The following is a 21198-nucleotide window of genomic DNA, read 5'->3' as shown; positions in this document are numbered from 1 at the left end:
AACACCACCATGGCCATTAAACCTTGTCCCCAGGTGCCACGGCCACAGGCTTCTTGAACTCCTCCAGGGATGGTGACTCCACCACCTCCCTGGGCAGCCTGTGCCAATCCCTGACCACTCTTGCAGCAAAGAAATTTTTACCTATCTCCCAAGGAGGTGGAGGAGTCACCATCACTGGAGATGGTTAGGAGGAGACTTGATGGGGTGCTTGGTGCCATGGGTTAGTTGATTAGGTGGTGTTGGATGATAAGTTGGATGTGATGATCTCGTAGGTCTCTTCCAACCTGGTCTATTCTATTCTATTCTATTCTATTCTATTCTATTCTACCCTATCCTATTCTATCCTAACCTAACCCTCCCCTGGCACAATTTTAGACCATTTCCTCTCTTTTCATCACCTGAACCTAGGGAGATGAGAATCAATCCCACCTCCCTGGGCAGCCTGTGCCAGGCTTTGAGAACCTTTTCAGGGAATTAATATCTTCTAATGTCCAACCCAAACCTCTCCTGGTGCAACTTGAGGCCATTTCCTCTTGTCCTATCATTTGTTACAAGGGAGAAGATACCAATCCCCTCCTCACTTCAGCCTCCTCTCAGGGAGCTGTACAGAGCAATGAGGTCTCCCCTCAGCCTCCTCTTCTCCAGACTAAACACCCCTAGCTCCCTCAGCTGCTCCTCCCCTGCCCTGTTCTCCAAACCCTTTAGCTGCTTTGTTGTCCTGCTGTGGAAATAATGCTTCTGCTTGAGATATTAAACTAACTGCTTTGCAGGTAAATATTTTCCATCTGCCCACATGCAAAAATAAAATCTGCTGATTGCAAATTGCACCTTTACCTGCACTTTCATTAGTGTTCAAAAGGGTCAGTGATTTCTGATGCACTACAGCAAGAGACACAAAAAAAGAGCAAGGCTTAGCCACTCACTGCCAGGCTTTCCAGAACCCTCCTCTGATGCTGACTGGACCAGATGTTAGAAGCCCACAGCCTCACATAGACTCAGAGGAGACCTTCTTGCTGTCTACAAGTACCTGAAGGGAGGTTGTAGCCAGGTGGGGGGTGGTCTCTTCTCCCAGGCAGCCAGCACCAGAACAAGAGGACACAGTCTCAAGCTGTGCCAGGGGGGGTTTGGGCTGGAGGTGAGGAAGAAGTTCTTCATAGAAAGAGAGATTGGCCACTGGAATGTGCTGCCCAGGGAGGTGGTAGGACCGTGTTCCCCACTGCTTCTCCTCACAGGCTGTGAGAAGTTCTTCCCTGAGAGAGTTGTTAGCCATTGGAATGTGCTGCCCAGGGAGGTGGTGGAGTCCCCATCCCTGGAGGTGTTCAAGAGGGGACTGGATGTGGCACTTGGTGCCATGGTCTAGTCATGAGGTCTGTGGTGACAGGTTGGACTTGATGATCTTTGAGGTCTCTTCCAACCTAATTAATTCTATTCTATTCTTATTTTTGTTTTCAAAGCTTCCACATGTTTTGCCTTTTTGTGGGATGTTTGCTAGAGGTGACTTGATAGAACCATAGCCCTGAAAACAGCCTTGACTCCTTCTAATTCTTCATCTTTTCCTGAAAAACAAAACCACACTGCTGCACGGAACTTCAGCCAAGCAGCAGTGAGCAATTCCACTGTCTACATACATTAAGCTCTGGACAGGCTGAACTATCGAACTCCCCTGCCACCAAAATATCAGTTAAACATAAAACTGAGCTGTGAGCTGTTACTCAGAAGCAGCAGCTAATGTACAGGATACAGAATTAACCAGGTTGGAAAAGACCTGAGAGATCACCAAATCCAACCTATCACCCAGCACCATCTGATCAACTCAACCATGGCCCCAAGGGCCTCAGCCAGGCTCTTTTTAAACACCTCCAGGGATGGTGACTCCACCACCTCCCTGGGCAGCACATTCCAATGGCCAATCTCTCTTGCTGGGAAGAATTTCTTCCTAACATCCAGCCTAAACCTCCCCTGGCACAGCTGGAGACTGTGTCCTCTTGTTCCGCTGCTGGGTGCCTGGGAGAAGAGACCAACCCCCACCTGGCTACAACCTCCTTTCAGGTAGCTGTAGAGAGCAAGAAGGTCTCCCCTGAGCCTCCTCCTCTCCAGGCTAAACAACCCCAGCTCCCTCAGCCTCTCCTCACAGGGGTTGTGAGAGTCATAGAGCACTCCTGCAGCTGAAGAGGTTCCAGTTACTAGGAGAATAACTTCTCACTTCCAGTTAGCTAAATGGAAACCTTCAGCTGAAGGCCTACTTTCTAGCCCCCCCCAAAAAGAAAAGGCAACCACAACTCAGAGGGCATGCTCAGGAAAACACACCCCTGAGCCCCAGAGAACAGCCTGAAGCATTACTTCTGACTCAAATGCTACCCTCTGCCTTTCAGCTCCCTTTTAAAATGCTGGAGAGGCAAATAATTTGAGCAATGACACCAAGCAAGAGGTGCAATCAAATTGAAATAAAGCCCAGGTGCCCTGTGAGGATTGATGGGGAGGAAGGAGCCTTCAGCACCAGCAGCTTGAGGTTATTGGTGCCTGAACAGACAGGCAGCAGGGAACACCCCACTGCCCAGCACCAGCTTCAGCTGTGCTTAGAAATGGAAGTACAAAACATAAACCTGGAGGACGATGTCAGGAACTTATGTTTTGCTTCACATGTTTTAGTCTTACTTCAGTCACTTAAAACCAGTCAGCAGTCTCAGATATTTGACTGCTCAGCACTATCAGTAGCCACAGACTGATCACAGAACCACAGTGTGGTAGGGGTTGGAAGGGATCTCTGGAGTCCAACCTCCCCCTGCCAAAGCAGGGTCACCTAGAGGGGTCACACAGGACACATTTCCAGGCAGGTTTTGAATGTCTCCAGAGATGGAGACTCCACCACCTCTCTGGGCAGCCTGATCCAGTGCTCCATCATCCTTCAAGATGTTTGGATGTTAGGAACAAGTTCTTTATCAAAAAGGTGGTGGAACACTGGAACAGGTTGCCCAGGGAGGTGGCTGAGGCCCCATCCCTGGTGATAGTTAAGGTGAAGCTGGACAAGGCTCTGGACCACCTGATCTAGAGGAGGATGTCCCTGCTGACTGCAGAGGGGGTTGGACTGGATGAGGTTTGGAGGTCAGTTCCAACTCAGACTATTCTATGATTCTCTGAATGTTTGACAATTAGGCAGCCTGGTCCAGGGCTCTGTCACCCTTAAATTAAAGAAATTCCACCTTATGTTTAGATGCAAGTTCTTATGTCCAGGTGTGTGACTGCCTGCTACCCCTTATCCTGTCACTGGGCACCACTGAAAATAAGCCTGGTCCCATCCTCCTGACATCCATCCTTTCAGTATTGATCAGCATTGAGGAGACCCCACTCAGTCTGCTCTTTTCTAGACCACAAAGCCCCTATTCTCTCAGTCCTCCTAAGAGGGATGTTCCAGTCCCCTCAACTTCCTTGTAGCCCTTTGCTGTACACTCTCAAGCAGTTCCCTGTCCTTCTTGAACTGGGGAACCCAGAACTGGACACAATACTCCAGATGAGGCAGGGTAGAGCAGAGAGGGAGGACAACCTCTCTCGACCTGCAGGCCACACTCTTCTTGATGCAGCCCAGGATGCAATTTACCTTCTTGGCCACCAAGGCACATTGCTGGCTCATGGTCAGCCTCTTCTCCTGATACCACAACACTCAAGTGTTCCAGCAAAACATCAGCACTCTGCCAGACTCCCTGGGAAATGCTGGACACACAACAACTTTATCTGAGGACTTTTAACTAGTGGAAGAATTATCTCTTCATTAGGAAACAATTTTGTTTATCATTAGTGGAAACATTTACTAAATGAGTCACCAGACACCAGTTTTGCCATGAGGAAGATGGAAAATTATGCAAATACCTAATCAGAGAATCACAGAATGCATCAGGTTGGAAGGGACCCTCAAAGGTCATCTTGTCCAACCTCCCTGCAGTCAGCAGAGACATCTCCAACTAGATCAGGCTGCCCAGGGCCACATTAAGTTTGACCTTGAATGTCTTCAGGGATGGGGCCTCAACCACATCTCTGGGCAACCTGTTCCAGTGTTTTACCACCCTTGTTCTGCAGAACTTCCTCCTGATGTCCAACCTAAACCTACCCTGCTTCAGCTTCAAACCACTGCCTCTCATCCTATCACCACAAGCCCTTCTAAACAGTCCCTCCCCAGCCTTCCTGTAGGAGCCCTTCAGATACTGAAATGCAGCTCAAAGGTTTCCCTGGAGCCTTCTCTTCTCCAGGCTCAACAATACAAACTCTTCCACAGCCTGTCCCTGTAAGTGAGGTGCTCCAGCCCCATGAACATCCTTGTGTGTCTCCTCTGGACCCACTCCAAGAGGTCCAGGTCTGTCTTCTGTTTGGGGTCCCACAGCTGGACAGAGGTTTCACCAGAGCAGAGTGGCAGAATCACCTCTGCTGATACCAAGGCAAGTCCAGCAAGCCCCGTGAGGAGAGGCTGAGGGAGCTGGGGTTGCTTAGCCTGGAGAAGAGGAGGCTCAGGGGAGACCTCATTGCTCTCTCCAGCTCCCTGAAGGGACGTTGTAGCCAGGTGGGGGTTGGTGTCTTGTCCCAGGCACCCAGCACCAGAACAAGAGGACACAGCCTCAAGCTGTGCAAGGGGAAGTTTAGGCTGGAGGTGAGGAGAAAGTTCTTCACAGAGAGAGTTGTTAGCCATTGGAATGTGCTGCCCAGGGAGACAGCCTGGTGGTGTTCAAGAGGGGATTGGATGTGGCACTTGGTGCCATGGATTAGTCATGAGGTCTGTGGTGACAGTTTGGACTTGCTGATCTTTGAGGTCTCTTCCAACCTTGGTGAATCTGTGATCCCTCAAATCCTTCAGCAGTGGTGTGCACCTCCAGCAGAGCACAGGCCAGCTGACCAATAATGTGTTGTTAAGAAAAAGCCATGAAATGATAAATGCTGAATGAATTATGGAAACAATCACTCCCAACCCTCATTTCAAAACAGTGCTAATGTTTGCTTAGATGTTAAATAATCAGCCAGCAGGATGCTCACCTATTCTTATTGATGTGTCAGTCAGTTTGGTTCTGCTGCTGCTTGGAATGCAAGCACTCAGAAGCCACCGGATCAGCGTTCCCTAATGTGTGCTTTTGAACCCATCCATACAGGGAGGGGCAGGCAAACTTCCCCCTGCACATTCATCTCTTTCCCACCACTCCAGCTGGCACTGAGCAGTTAATCAATTACCATTTGTTTCAGAATCAGAACTAATCCGTACAGAACTTGTGGAAAGACAAACCTGACAGAGAACACCGACAGGGAAGAGAGCATCTGTCTGGGAAATAAGTGATCTTGTCAGAAACAAGAATTAGGAATAATTGAAGAATCTCCAGGAAGAAGAAACTGCTGCAAAGATGTCACCTCATCCAGCACAGTAAATCACCTGCCAGTCACTCCTACAGCAGCAGCAGCAGCAGGGACTGCAGGGAGAGCAGCTCCATCATTAGCTGTGCCTTTGCTTATAAATCTTCTCTTTGGGCAAGACTCATTTTTTGACTTCATAGGTTAGCTTTTAAAAGCAAAATAGGGGAAAAAATACATAAATAATATAAATTCATATTGAGTCAGGCTTGCACTCCTCACACAAAAGCCCTGGGGAATGCTGCAGGAAAGACAGGGCTGTCTGCATTTTCCAGACAGGTGAGGAAGGAGCAGAGAGACCTGCACCTCAACCTGCTGCCATCCCTGACTCATCCCCCATGCTGGGCACAGTCCTCCAGCCTCCACAAAGCCTCCCTGACTCACCTTCTCCTGATTGGAGCTGGGGAACAACAACATTTATTCATAGTATCATAGTATCAGTCAGGGTTGGAAGGGACCACAAGGATCATCTAGTTCCAACCCCCCTGCCATGGGCAGGGACACCCCACACTAGATCAGCCTGGCCAGAGCCTCATCCAGCCTGGGCTTAAACACCTCCAGGGCTGGGGCCTCAACCACCTCCCTGGACAACCCATTCCAAGGCTTCACCACTCTCATGGGGAAGAATTCCTTCTCACATCCAGCCTGAATCTCCCCACCTCCAGCTTCATTCCATTCCCCCCAGTCCTATCACTGCCTGAGATCCTGAGCAGTCCCTCCCCAGCCTTCTTGGAGCCCCCTTCAGATACTGGAAGGCCACAATGAGGTCACCTCAGAGCCTTCTCTTCTCCACACTGAGCAGCCCCAACTCCCTCAGTCTGTCCTCACAGCAGAGCAGCTCCAGCCCTCTGCTCCTCCTCATGGCCCTTCTCTGGACACCTTCCAGCCCCTCCAGATCCCTCTTGTCATAGGGGCTCCAGAACTGGAGGCAGAGCAGAGGGGCAGAATCCCCTCCCTGGCCCTGCTGGCCACACTTCTCTTGATGCAGCCCAGGCTCTGCTTGGCTCTCTGGGCTGCAAGTGCACACTGAGAGCTCCTGCTGAGCTTCTCCTCCCCCAGCACCCCCAAGTCTCTCTCCTCAGGGCTGCTTTCCAGCCAGTCCCTGCCCAGCCTGCATTTGTGCCTGGGATTGCCTCCACCCAGCTGCAGGACCCTGCCCTTGGTCTTGTTGAACCTCCTGAGGTTTATTTGCCTTTGCTTTCCTGGGATACAAAGAACCAATCTGACTGCAAGGTAAACAGCCCTGAATTTTATTATTATTAAACTAAAACTGCCAGGGAAGTTCAGATGTTTCTTTTGAAGTATTTCCCCCTTCCCCCCTCCCCCCCTTGCTCTGGTTCATTTCACAGCAGATTAAATGGAGTGGAAAATGTGTCTCAAGTCGGACTAGATTTTGATGCCTTCCATGTGAGTGTGAAGTTAAAAACAAATTAACAATAAACTCACCCCCACAGCAGCACCAAATAATAACACATTCTAAAAACACCCCACAGAAATCAGGGCTCCCTTCTCTGCTTCTATGACTTCCTTTCTTCTCCTTTCCCCATCAAAAAGCTTTAGCCTGTCACAACATGGGTAAATTAAATTACTTTTATGAAAGTGCTAGGAGAAGGAGCCTGAAGATTGTTAAAACTTGATGGCCTTAAAGGTCTTTCCCAGTGGAAATAATTCTGTGGTTCTAGGATTTGGGACTAGTCTCAGCTGAGGCTTTTCCAAAGAGAAGCTTCATTATGAGAGCAATGCCCAAATTCAGTACAATCAGTCACCTCTCCTTAGATCTGCACAACTGCCAGTGATGCACACACAGAGCTGTTTGCTTCACAGGAAAGTCAGATTAAGTTATAAACAGAATCACAGCATGGTAGAGGTTGGAAAGGTCTTCTGAGGTTCAAGTCCAACACCCCCTGCCAAAGCAGGATCACCCAGGGCAGGTCACACAGCAACACACCCAGGTGGGGCTGGAAAGCCTCCAGAGAAGAAAACTCCACAACCTCTCTGGGCAGCCTGCTCCAGGGCTCCAGCACCCTCACAGTAAAGAAGTTTCTCCTCACACTGAGGTGGAACTTCCTGGGGTCCAGTTTGTATCCATTGCCCCTTTTTCTCTCACAGGACACCACTGCAAAGAGCCTGGCCCCTGCTTCTTGACATTCACCCTTCAGGTATTTACAGACATCAGTAAGATTTCCTCTCAGTCCTCTCCTCTCAAGGTCAAACAGCCCCAGGTCTTTCTTCACATGAGAGATGTTCCAGCCCCTTCATCATCCTCATAGCCTCCAGGGACTCTCTCCAGTAGTTCCCTGCCTCTCCTGAACTGGGGAGCCCAAAACTGGACACAGGATTGCAGCTGTGGTCTCAGCAGGACAGAGTACTGGGGGAGAAGAACCTCCCTAGCCCTGCTGGCCACACTTGATGCACCCCAGATACACAGACCTCCAACCTCCAGAGAGCTAAGGAGATGGAGATATTGACTGCACACATAGCCACTCCCCATGGCTCTGTTTCAGAAGTCAGCCCCACAAAGGTGCCACAACCTCCCAGGGCAATCTAGCATTTGTCAGACGTTCAGCTTCAGCTTCACAGAACCACAGAATGGTTTGGTTTGGAAGGAACCTTAAAGAACCTCTACTTCCAACACCTTGCAACAACTTCCCTCCTTTCTTAGCAAAGCTGAGATTAAAAGAACTTGAAGTAGCTTTAGAAGGACCAGCAGAAGCCACAAATTGGCAGAGCTTGATCATCCTGCTGCTGGCCAGGTAGGGGCAGGCTGAAAAACCAGAAGCAGACTGCAGGGTTCAGCAGCACAGCACTTTGGTGGCTGGAGTCAAAAGCAGAAGAAACACCCTCTAGCCATACTTGAAACTGTATTTAAGGAATTAGAGAATTAAGGAGTTGTGGTTTAGCTCTTGGAGGTTCTGGCAGGCCATGCAGATCTGTTGGAAAAAGTCATAGAATCAGAGAATTGTTAGGGTTGGAAGGGAGCTCAAGGATCAGCCAGTTCAAACCCCCCTGCCATGGGCAGGGACACCTCACACTGCAGCAGGTTGCTCACAGCCACATCCAGCCTGGCTGCAAACACCTCCAGGCAGGAGGCTTCCACCACCTCCCTGGGTAACCTGTGCCAGGCTCTCACCACCCTCATGGGGAACAACTTCTTCCTCACATCCAATCTCAATCTCCCCATTTCTAGATTTGTTCCATTCCCCCTAGTCCTGACACCCTAAAAGGTCCCTCCCTTGCTCTCTTGTAGGCCTGCTTAAGCTACTGTCAAATTCCACCACACTCTTTGTAAAACTCTGTTTCTCAAACAGATTTTTTTCCTGTGCAAGTTTCTTTATGTGTGAGCTTGCTTAAAATGGAAGTGAAAAGAAGAAGGTGGAAAAACAGGTGGTTTGGCCTTTCCTGAAATGAGAAGGTCTCCCTTCCTGCCTGAGGTGAAGCAAAATGTTTTCTCAGCTTTCTAACATCCTGTCTCCCAAGCCACCCTCCCAGGGTTAGCAAACAGCAACCTGGAGAGCGAACAGGCAAAGCAAGGAACACAGCAAATCTTTCTCAGCCCAGAAACTTGGGGTCCTCTGGGTGTCAAGAGGACCCTCTGTCCTCTTGTCACAAGTTAGTTCTGTCACAAGTTAGTTAGAGACAGCAAGCCCATCAACCAATTACATCATGGAACACAATCACAGAACCATTTTGGTTGGAAAAGATCTTTGATCATGGAGTCCAACCATTCTTTAACTCTGCCAAGCCTGGTGCTAAGCCATGTCCCTCAGCACCACACATCTGCCTCTCTGAAACACCTCCAAGGATGGGGATTCAACCACCTCCCTGGGCAGCCTGAGCCAGGCTTTGAGAACCTTTTCAGGGAATAAATTTCATAGAATCATAGAAACAATAAGGTTGGAAAAGACCTCAAAGATCATCAAATCCAACCTGGCACCCAAGACTTAATGACTACTAAACCATGGCACCAAGGGCCACATCCAATCCCCTCTTGAACACCTCCAGGGTTGGGGACTCCACCACCTCCCTGGGCAGCACATTCCAATGGCTAACAACTCTCTCTGGGAAGAACTTTCTCCTCACCTCCAGCCTAAACTTCCCCTGGTGCAGCTTGAGACTGTTTTGTGTTTCTTCTAATGTCCAACGCTAACCTCTTCTGGTGCAACTTGAGGCCATTTCCTCTTGTCCTATCATTTGTTACAAGGAAGAAGATACCAATCTCCACCTCACTCCAGCCTCCTTTCAGGGAGCTGTAGAGAACACTGAGGTCTCCCCTCAGCCTCCTCTTCTCCAGGCTAAATAACCCCAGTTCTCTCAGCTGCTCCTCACCAGCCCTGTTCTCCAGAACCTTCACCAGATTTGTTGCCCTTCTCTGGACACAGTCCAGCACCTCAGTATCCTTGTAGAGAAAGCCCCAAATCTGAACTCATCACTCAAGGTGTGGCCTGACCTGTGCTGAGTAGAGCGGGATAATGACTACCCTTGTCCTGCTCCCCACAGTATTCCTGATCCAATCCAGGATGCTGGTGGCCTTCTTGGCCACCTGGGCACGCTGCTGGCTGATGCTCAGCCAGCTGTCAATAAGTCATTGAATCAATGGTTCTGTTTGATTGTTTTTCCAAAGCAGCACTCACCAGCACATTTGGTCCTGGTGATGAGCGGTGGTCCTGGCTGCCCAGTCCCACCTTCGCCTGGTCTGGTGAGCAGGACTCGAATCTCGTATTCGGTGTCGGGGTCCAGGTGCCAGAGCTTGTAAGTGGGTGCATTGACAGCATGGGTTTCGGTCCAGGTGCCAGAGGTCATCCTGTACTCCACTTCTTTCAGGATAATAGGCCCATCCCCAATGATGGAGTTGGCGTTGAGCTGGATGAGCAGGTAGGTCGGCCCGACGCCCAGCAGCTGCGGGGGAGCGATCGGCCGAGGAGGCTCTGTAGTGGAGACAAAAGAGAAAGCCACCAATAAAGCAAAAGCTGGAACACTCACTGTGAAGAGGGCTCTTTCCCTTGGAGGTTGTCAGGTTTTGGCCAGCCAAGACTTTCAAACTCCCAAGCAAAATCAGGCTGACATCAGTGAAGAAGGGAGGAGGAAAATTTCAGGTGATGGAAGCGAGTAGTACACCACTGGCATCTGCCCAAAGCTTGTGTGTGTCTGCTGAAAAACCTCAGTTAGAGACCAGAAAATCCTCATTTGTAGATTGTTACCTCTTAATGTTTCTTCTGGGGGGGGGGAAGGGAATTATATATATATATAATTTAATGATCAGAGGGATGGAGCACCTCCCCTATGGCGACAAGCTGGGAGATTTGGGGCTGTTCAGCCTGAAGAAGGCTCCAAGGAGACCTTAGAGCAGCCTTCCAGTACCTGAAGGGGCTACAGGAGAGCTGGGGAAGAACTTTTGACAAGGGCTGGGAGTGACAGCATGAAGGACAATGGCTTTAAGATGGAAGAGTGGGGATTGAGACTGGAGATGAGGAAGAAATTCTTTCTAGTGAGGGTGGGGAGACACTGGAACAGGTTGCCCAGGGAGGTTGTGGATGCCCCCTCCCTGGAGGTGTCCAAGGCCAGGTTGGATGAGGCCTTGAGCAAGCTGAGCTGGTGAGAGAGGCATGGCAGGGGGGGTGGAACTGGATGATCTTTCAGGTCCCTTCCATTCCAATCCAGTCTGCAACTCTATGATACCATGGGAATAACTGGAGATTTTCAGCGACACAACTGGTTTGCTTTTATCCACAGAAGCCACGTGGTACTTTCCTAGAGAACAGTTGCAACAGTTGATATAAAATGGCCCTGGCACAGAATGCTGTCCAGAATGACCATCACTGCAGATCACTTGAAACCCTCCAGATGCAATGAGGGTAAAGGATGTTCCTACAGGCATTCACAATACTCAGAGCTGAGCCGAGCTGCCATGAGGACGACAAAAAGAAGATGTATAGAAACCACAGATGATATTTTATTCTTACTACTGATTTAGAAACATAAACAATGAGTTGTGAGGTGCCTTTTGTCTTCCTCTGCTCCTATCAGATTCTGCCTGCAACAGTATTTCAGCCCAGCTGAAAAATGAGAAGGTGACCATGGACCAAAGCGGGAGGTGAGGTCCCCCCTGCCCTGAGAAGCGTTCACGTAGAGAAGCAGCACACTCGCCTAGGTGTGGGGCATTTGAAGAAGCAAATCACAAGCAACATGCACTTTGCTAATCAAATGAATCCACTGCTAAACAGGGAAGGTTCATTTTCATTGCAGATGGCTCCTATTTCAACTCATTTGTTTCAGTTAATTAGGCAACAATGCTGAATTCAGTGTGCACAGCGCCTGAGCGCAGCAGCCATGCAGAACGAACGCCACGGCAGCTCTGAGCAGGTAGAGAGGATCGAATGGCCAGCACACGAAAAAAGAACTTTAACCCCTTCTCAGCACTGCTCCCCCAACCACTCTGCACAGGAAAAGTTAAGGCACAGAAGCACTGCACAGATCCTGCCTGCTGGGAATGTCGGTTCTGTAGGTAAGTATTGGAATACTGTAAGATAGGGACTGGAAGGAACCTCTGGAGATTTGAGTCCAAGCCCCATGACAGAGCTGGATCACCCAGAGTAAATCACACAGGAACACAGCCAAGCAGGTTTTGAATGCCTCCAGAGATGGAGACTCCACCACCTATCTGGGCAGCTTCCTCTTAGGTGGGGGTTGGTCTCTTTGAGGCCCCTTTTTAGGTGGGGGTTGGTCTCTTCTCCCAGGTAACCAGCACCAGAACAAGAGGACACAGTCTCAAGCTGCCCCAGGGGAGGTTTAGGCTGGAAGTTAGGAAGAAGTTCTTCATAGAAAGAGAGATTGGCTGTTGGAATGTGCTGCCCAGGGAGGTGGTGGAGTCACCATCACTGGAAGTGTTTAGGAAGAGACTGGATGGGATGCTTGGTGCCATGGTTTAGTTGATTAGATGGTGCTGGGTGATAGGTTGGACTCGATGATCTCAAAGGTCTTTTCCAACCTGGTCTGGTCTATTCTATTCCATTGTATTCCATTGTATTCCATTCCATTCTATTCTATTCTTTAGATGGAAATTCCTATGTTCAAGTTTGTGCCTGTTACCCCTTGTCCTGTCACTGGGCACTGCTGACAAAAGACAGGCCTCATCCTCCTGACACCCACCCTTTAAGTCTTTAGAAGCACTGCTGAGATCCCCTTCAGTATGCTCCAGCTTTAAAAGTCCCTCAGCCTTTCTTCATCAGACAGATTGTACAGTCCTCTTACCATCTTCATAACCTTTTGCTGTACCCTCTCAAGCAGTTCCCTCTCCTTCTCAAACTGGGGAGCCCACAATTGTACTCCAGTCCTGGATATCCAGATCCAGTACTCCAGATGACCCTACCCTCACAGAAGGCCTCCAGATCTCCTTTGACATCCCACCCACCTCACACAATGAAGTCTGGCTAGTGACCCCTTGGTTCACTAGGTCCAGCAGTGAAGTTTCCCCTCCAGACACCAGAGCTGGCCCCTGTCAGTATACTGACCAGCTTTGTAAGCAACACAGGTTCCTGCATTTTGGTGCAGACAGATCTCTTGCAGACCTTTTGTTAAACTAGCTGTGTCTCAAGCCACTCGGTTTGGAAAGGCTTCTCAACCACTGGAACAGGCTGCTCAGGGAGGTGGTTGAATCCCCATCCCTAGAGGTGTTCCAAAGAGACAGAGATGTGGTGCTGAGGGATGTGAGTTAGCACCAGGCTTGGTAGAGTTAGAAAATGGTTGGACTTGATGATCTTAAAGGGCTTTCCCAAGCAAAACCATTCTGTGATTCAGAGAATGAATCACATGAGTCATAGAATCATAGATTCCTAGAATGGGAGAGGTTGGAAGGAACCAGTGACAGAATGAGAGGACACAGTTTCACGCTGTGCCAGGGGAGGTTTGGGCTGGATGTTAGGAAGCAATTCTTCCCCAGCAAGAGAGATTGGCCACTGGAATGTGCTGCCCAGGGAGGTGGTGGAGTCACCATCCCTTGGAGGTGTTTCAGAGGAGACTGGATGGGGTGCTTGGTGCCATGGTTTAGTTGATTAGATGGTGCTGGGTAGTAGGTTTGACTCAATGATCTCTGAGGTCTTTTCCAACCTGGTTAATTCTGTATTCTGTGATTCCAGAGATCGAGTCCAAGGCCCCTGCACAGCAGGGCACTCAGGGCAGGTCACAGAGGGGATGATTCTGTGAACCTGTGCTGCTTTTGCAGTGGCTGCAAGCGGAGCTGGTTTTCCCCTGCTGGAGTGGAAAGGTGACCGCTGCGCAGCGTTCCTGCTTCCCGCTTCGAGACAGAGCAAACTCCAGAAGGATCCCCATTGATGATTAACAGATTTTACCCTGCTTTGGCAAGAAATGTGCCTGCAAACCAATTTAGCTCCCCACCTGCATCACAGCTCAGCAATGCAGCCCGGGCTTAATGAGGGCAGTTTATTTGCCGTGGAACTACCACATGAGATGTCAAGCTAATGGATTCGGAGGTCAGCGGACGTTAGAGCAGCAAGCATAAATGTTGATGAGCATGATGCACTGCTCACTCCCAGCCACAAATCTCCACACCAAGAGGCCACATTCAGGACTATCCCCTTTGATTAAGAGCCTGGTTACCACAAATAAAACCTCACATTAATGAGGCTAATATACCACTGCATAGTAACGTTTGATGTGAAGAGATAAAGCACACTCAGACATCAGCAGAGGCATTTTGTTTTTGCAGCTCTGGAGGACAAGGGAGTCTTACTTTCTAGAGGCTCTCCCAGTTCCAATAAATTATGCATGGCTTTTAATCAGTTAGTAAATGAACAAGCAATTGTTCTGCAGCATTATTAATATTCTTCATAACACAACAGACTATCAGAACCAGGGGTGAGGTGCAACCAGAAATCCCCAAAGTACACCAAGGATCAACTGAAGCATGCAGTCCCAGCACACCAGCATAAACTTCAGAGATGTTACCCAATTAACTTTCTATTAGTTATTCTCATTCATTATTCCATAAGCAGATCCAACAAACAGGCCCCAATTACAGATTCATGGAATGGGTTGGGTTGAAAGGGACCTTAAACATCCTCTAGTTTCAATCCCCCTGCCAAAGGCAGGGACATCTTCCCCCAGCCCAGGTTGCTCAAGGCCTCATCCAACCTGGCCTTGAACACTTCCAAAGAAGGGACATCTACAGTAAATTTGCTGATGACACCAAACTGGGGGCAGGAGTTGATCTGCTGGAGGGTAGAGAGGCTCTGCAGAGGGAACTCGACAGGCTGGACAGATGGGCAGAGTCCAAGGGCATGAGATTGAACACATCCAAGTGCCAGGTTCTGCACATTGGCCACAGCAGCCCCAGGCAGTGCTACAGGCTGGGGTCAGAGTGGCTGGAGAGTGGCCAGGTAGAGAGGGACCGGGGGGTACTGGTCGATGGTAGGCTGAACATGAGCCTGCAGTGTGCCCAGGCAGCCAAGAGGGCCAATGGCATCCTGGCCTGCATCAGGAACAGTGTGGCCTCATCTCCATCTCAGTCTCCCCTCTTCTAGCTCAAAGACATTGTCCTTTGTCCTGTCACTCCCAGCCCTTGTCACAAGTCCCTCTCCAGCTCTCCGATAGCTTCCTTCAGGTACTGGAAGGCTGCTCTAAGCTCTCCTCAGAGCCTTCTCTTCTCCAGGCTGAACAGCTCCAGCTCTCCCAGCCTGTCCCCATAAGGGAGGTGCTCCAACCCTCTGATCATCTCTGAAGAGGTAGCTGGGTTGCTGATACCTCACTCTCCTCACAGATCTCCCTGAACCCACAACATTTCCTTTCACATACACAGCAGTCTGAAAACTTCCACATGGGCTAAAAATTGCCATTGGAATGGAACAAAATGCATTATGAATGTTTGGGTTGGAGTCCCTGGAGCAGCTATTAGGTGTACCAACAATACTCCTCTTTCAGTGGGTTTTTAAACACAAACTAAATCCTTCAAGTTAGTGATGTTGCTAGCTTTCATTCCAGCAGTCTGAGCTGCTGGAGGGACTCCACAGGAGAGCCACAAATATGAACCAAGGGCTCGGGCACCTCTGTTATGAGGACAGGCTGAGACAGCTGGGGTTGCTCAGCCTGGAGAAGACAAGACTCCAGGAGAACCTCAGAGCAGCCTTCCAGGACCTGAAGGAAGTCTACAGAAAGGCTGGTGAGGGATTTTTCATAAAGGTGTCTAGCAATAGGACAAGGGGGAATGGTTTGAAGCTGAGGGAGAGTAGAATCATAGAATCAAAGAATCATAAAATCATAGAATCAATTAAGGTTGGAAAAGACCTCAAAGATCATCAAGTCCAACCTGTCACCCAACACCTCATGACAACTAAACCATGGCACCAAGTGCCACATCCAGTCCCCTCTTGAACACCTCCAGGGATGGGGACTCCACCACCTCCATGGGCAGCAAATTCCAGTGGCTAATTACTCTTTCTGGGAAGAACTTTCTCCTCACCTTCAGCCTAAACTTCCCCTGGCACAGCTGAAGACTGTGTCCTCTTGTTCTGGTGCTGGGTGCCTGGGAGAAGAGACCAACCCCCTCCTGGCTCCAACCTCCCTTCAGGGAGTTGCAGAGAGCAAGAAGGTCTCCCCTGAGCCTCCTCTTCTCCAGGCTAAGCAACCCCAGCTCCCTCAGCCTCTCTTCACAGGGCTGTGCTCCAGACCCCTCCCCAGCCTCCTTGCCCTTCTCTGGACACCTTCAAGTCTCTCAATGTCATTCTTAAACTGAGGGGCCCAGAACTGGACACAGGACTCAAGATGTGGCCTAACCAGTGCTGAGTACAGGGCACAAGGACTTCCCTGCTCCTGCTGGCCACACTCTTCCTGATGCAGGCCATGGGATAGTATGTTGACACTGGATATTAGGAAGAAGTTCTTCAGTACAAGACACTGGAACAGGTTACTCATGGAGGTTGTGGATGCCTCCACCCTGGAGGTACACAAGGCCAGGCTGGATGAGCAGGCAAGGCATGTTGTGAGGATTCTCTGCCCATATGATCCTATGAGTCCACCTAGCAGTAAACAACACAGAGTGCTCTGAGAAGGCAGCCTGCCAGAAATGAAAACCCTCTTATAGAAGGAATGAGAAAGCCAAGGAAAGGTATGAAAGAGAACTCCAAAGAAAATGACCCTCTCAGAAGTCTGGTCTGGTTTCTTTGCTGCCAGAGTGGTCAGGGATTGGAACAGGCTGCCCAGGGAAGCAGTGGAGTCACTTGGGGACATGGTTTAATGGCCATGCTGGGGTTGGGCTGATGCTTGGGCTTGATGATCTTAGAGGTCTCTTCCAACCTAAACAATTCTATGCCAAGTGACAGCTATGGAATTCAGAGCCTGGAGCAGGCAGAGGCTCACCAACTGCCCATCTCCTGCCTGGCTCTGGCACTGGCCAGCCACTCTGTCTGCAGATGGCTGCTACTTAAATGCATTTTGTGGCTTTCAGCCATCTAGACCCACAGCCAGGTCAGGCAGCATGGGGACCTGCCTCCACCTCCCTGCTGCAGCAGTCACTGTCACCATGCCAGGGCCTTCCATCCTCTGTTTCTGCCAACCACCAACCCTCTCCCCTCAGCTGCTGTGAGCAGATGTGGCCAAGGCAGAGGCCATTGCTAGCAAGTTGTTTTCACTCAGCATTTATTTTTATGACAAGATGTTTCAATCCAGGGATGGTTTAGGAGCTCCTCAGTAGAATCATGATCTCCATCAGTGTTTAAGACACTCAGAAGGAATAGTTTGAACAAAGATCCTGTATAAAGAGTTTCATTTCTTTCTATGCTAAGAAGAGAATTTAGAACTCCTCTGCCAGTGTTCCTACTTTAATTACTGACTCTTGGTTTTCACTGTATGTTTTAGCCACTGATTAAGGATGTTAAATCTGATTTGCCCAGAAAGCAAATCACATCCTGGGTTGCAGCAAGAGAAGCATAGCCAGCAGGTCGAGAGAGGTGATTTTCCCCCTCTGCTCCGCTCTGCTGAGACCCCACCTGGAGCTCTGTGTCCAGTTCTGGAGCCACTGTGCCAGGAAGGATCTGGAGGTGCTGGGAGGTGGCCAGAGAAGGGCCACGAGGAGGAGCAGAGGGCTGGAGCTGCTCTGCTGTGAGGACAGACTGAGGGAGTTGGGGCTGTGCAGGCTGGAGAAGAGAAGGCTCTGAGGAGACCTAATTGTCGCCTTGCAAGATCTGCAGGGGGCTCCAAGAAAGCTGGGGAGGGACTTTTGAGGGTGTCAGGGAGGGATAGGACTAGGGGGAATGGAGCAAAACTAGAAATGGGGAGATTCAGATTGGCTGTGAGGAAGAAGTTGTTCCCCAGGAGGGTGATGAGAGCCTGGCACAGGTTGCCCAGGGAGGTGGTGGCAGCCTCCTGCCTGGAGGTGTTTGCAGCCAGGCTGGAGGTGGCTGTGAGCAACCTGCTGTAGTGTGAGGTGTCCCTGGCCATGGCAGGGGGGTTGGAACTGGCTGATCCTTGAGCTCCCTTCCAACCCTAACAATTCTATGATTCTATGATGCAATCCCTTCCAGTGTGCAGGCTCACCAACATCTCTGAGAGCCTATTAAAAAACCCAAAAGGATCACTTGTGCATCTGGAAGGCATTAAAAACCAAGAGGATTTTCCTGCAGAGTACTTTGCAGTACTTGGTCAGATATGGTTTTGACACAAAATGCCCACAGCTAAGTTAATCACAAATGAGGACTGACATCTCATCAGTACAAAGTTCCCTTTCTGCTGAGCTCCTAGTAGTACCCTGTGCTCACATCACTCTGTGTGTGACATGAGGTATTAACTAGCCTGTGATATTTAGGCACCAATGACTAGAGTAAGCATGAAGCATCAACCTCACCTGGAAGGTTTCCTATGGTTAAGCAGTTCTGGCATGTTCTTAAGACTCAGTATTGTGTGCAAATAATTAACACCTTCACAGACAGACCAAAAACCCCAACCAACCAAAAACAACCAGGAAAGGGCACCAGTGCAATATAGTAATAAGTAACTAATAGAAACTAACTGATCACACTAGTTTTATAGCCACAGGAACTATTCATAGATTCATAGAATGGTTTAGGATGGGAGGGACCTTAAGGATCACCCAGTTCCAACTCCCCTGCCATGGGCAGGGACACCTCCCACCAGCACAGGTTGCTCAAGGCCTCATCCAGCCTGGCCTTGAACACTTCCAGGGAGGAGGCATCCACAGCCTCCCTGGGCAACCTGTTACTGCAAAGGTACTGAATGGACCTAAATCCAGTTGGTGGCTGGTCACAAGTGGTGTCCCCCAGCGCTCAGGACAGGAGCCAGTTCTCTTTCATATCTTTATCAATACTCTGGATGTTGGTCACTTCTCCCAGGCACCCAGCAGCAGAACAAGAGGACACAGTCTCAAGCTGCGCCGGGGGAGGTTTAGGCTGGATGTTAGGAAGAAGTTCTTCATAGAAAGAGAGATTGGACATTGGAATGTGCTGCCCAGGGAGGTGGTGGAGTCACCATCACTGGAGGTGTTTAGGAAGAGACTGGATGGGGTGCTTGGTGTCTTGCTTTAGTTGATTAGATGGTGCTGAGTGATAGGTTGGACTTGATGATCTCTGAGGTCTTTTCCAACCTGGTCTATTCTGTTCTATTCTATTCTTTCTATGAAGAATTTCTTCCTAACATGCAGCCTAAACCTCCCCTGGCACAGCCTGAGACTGTGTCCTCTTGTTCTGGTGTTGGGTGCCTGGGAGAAGAGACCAACCCTCACCTGGCTACAACCTCCCTTCAGGGAGTTGTAGAGAGCAAGAAGGTCTCCCCTGAGCCTCCTCTTCTGCAGGCTAAGCAACCCCAGCTCCCTCAGCCTCTCCTCACAGGGCTGTGCTCCAGACCCCTCCCCAGCTTTGTTGCCCTTCTCTGGACACCTTCCAGCAACTCAACATCTTTCCTAAACTGAGGAGCCCAGATCTGGACACAGGACTAAATCATCCATCATTCACCCTTGGTTGGGCTTCCAGCTTGCTCCAGGCCCGGAGGTGCTAATCTACCCCAGAAAAACCCAAAGAATCCACTTGAACCAGCATTCAAAATGAGTATCTGCAGTGAAGACAGTGAAGTTGAGGTTTTTACACAGAGAATCACTTCCTGGAGGAAATAAACCCCAGCAACAAACAGAAAGAGCAAACTGAGCAGCAAGCTCACAGTGCTGGCTTAGGTAGGACGCTGACATATTTCACTGCAGCAGCATCTCCAATTTGGGGTCTGCAACAGGGACACTGTGTCACAGGCTCACCTCAAGCTACTGATTTAGCTTTGAGCACCTGCCCAATACATCAAGCCTGTGTGGTTAAGCACAGCAAAACCTGCAAGCTCCTGCAGCTAAAAATGGGTTTAATTTAAGTGACGTGGCAGCTACTGACCACTTGGAAGTGCTGAAAAGAAGAATTATTTCAACAGGGAAAACTGCTAACTTCTGCACAGTGATTTTATATCCTATGCATCACTGTGGCATTTTATTCACCTTGATTTGAAACACTGCTGCATTCATTTTATTATCTTCCTTTAAATAAAAGGCACAGTGTGCAGCTTTAGCACTGTCAGCAAACCATAAACAAGGTTAAGCTCTCAGCTCACATGCTGAAAACAAAACAACAACCCCCCCCCAAAAAAGGTCTTTCTGAAAAGTGGAGGATGGCAGCCCCCTGATGAACAGGACACACTGACAGGGGGGCATCTTGCTCTGGGAAGCAGCTAGAAGGGTATGAGCCACCAGTGTGCACTTGCAGCCCAGAAAGCCAATCACATCCTGGGCAGCAAGAGCATAGCCAGCAGGTTGAGAGAGGTGATTCGCCCTCTCTACTCCATTCTACTGAGACCTCGCCTGGAGCTCTGTTCTGCAGCTTCTATTACAGGGAGGATCTGGAGGTGCTGCAAGGTGTCCAGAGAAGGGCCATGAGGATGAGCAGAGGGCTGGAGCTGCTCTGCTCTGAGGACAGACTGAGGGAGTTGGGGCTGTTCAGTCTGGAGAGATGAAGGCTTAGAGGAGACCTAATTGTGGCCTTCCGGTATCTGAAGGGGGCTCCAAGAAAGCTGGGGAGGGACTTTTGAGGGTGTCAGGGAGGGATAGGATTGGAAGGAACAGAGCAAAATTAGAAGTGGGTAGATGCAGATTGGAGTCACCATCCCTAGAGGTGTTCAAGAGGGGATTGGATGTGGCACTTGGTGCCATGGTTTAGTCATGAGCTCTGTGGTGACAGGTTGGACTTGATGATCTTTGAGGTCTCTTCCAACCTTGGTGATTCTGTGATTCTGTGTGATGTGAGGAAGAAGTTGTTCCCCATGAGGGTGATGAGAGCCTGGCACAGGTTGCCCAGGGAGGTGATGGAAGCCTCCTGCCTGGAGGTGTTTGCAGCCAGGCTGGATGTGGCTGTGAGCAACCTGCTGTAGTGTGAGGTGTCCCTGGCCATGGCAGGGGGGCTGGAACTGGCTGCTCCTTGAGCTCCCTTCCAGCCCTAACAATTCTGTGATTCTGTGACATATTTTGTCAAAAAGATGGCATGGTGCTCCAGACATTTATGCAGCACACTCCTGCAGGAAAAGTGAACAAATGCAGGACAAAGAAAGGAGAAACCACCTGAAAAGAAGTAAAAATCCAACCCAAAGTAAATCAAAGTAAAGAAAGCCCTCTCAGGATAAATGAGTCAGCTATAGAAATGTCTCAGGCAAAGGCTTGATCAGAAGGACTTCATTATCCACATGTATCAGTAACTCCCTTGAGATCTCAAGGCTGAGGTTGCTGTTGGAAAGCAATATTCTGCCTGCTTCCCTGTCAGGAAGAACAAA

The 21198-nt window shown here is 49.6% G+C and overlaps 1 protein-coding gene across 1 annotated transcript in view; it reads right to left on the bottom strand.

Annotated features, from left to right (window-relative positions):
* Nucleotides 1-21198, bottom strand: part of PTPRK (protein tyrosine phosphatase receptor type K) — a 536009-nt gene that overhangs the window by 238136 nt on the left and 276675 nt on the right. Inside the window, exon 7 of the mRNA XM_054174148.1 lies at nucleotides 10014-10307. Coding sequence (XP_054030123.1) covers nucleotides 10014-10307 — 294 coding nt within the window. The remainder of the gene's footprint in view (nucleotides 1-10013; nucleotides 10308-21198) is intronic.

This window comes from Dryobates pubescens, chromosome 28 (genome assembly GCF_014839835.1).
Source record: "Dryobates pubescens isolate bDryPub1 chromosome 28, bDryPub1.pri, whole genome shotgun sequence".
In the NCBI taxonomy this organism is placed as follows: Eukaryota; Metazoa; Chordata; class Aves; order Piciformes; family Picidae; genus Dryobates; species Dryobates pubescens.
This window is presented reverse-complemented; position numbering and strand designations above follow the sequence as displayed.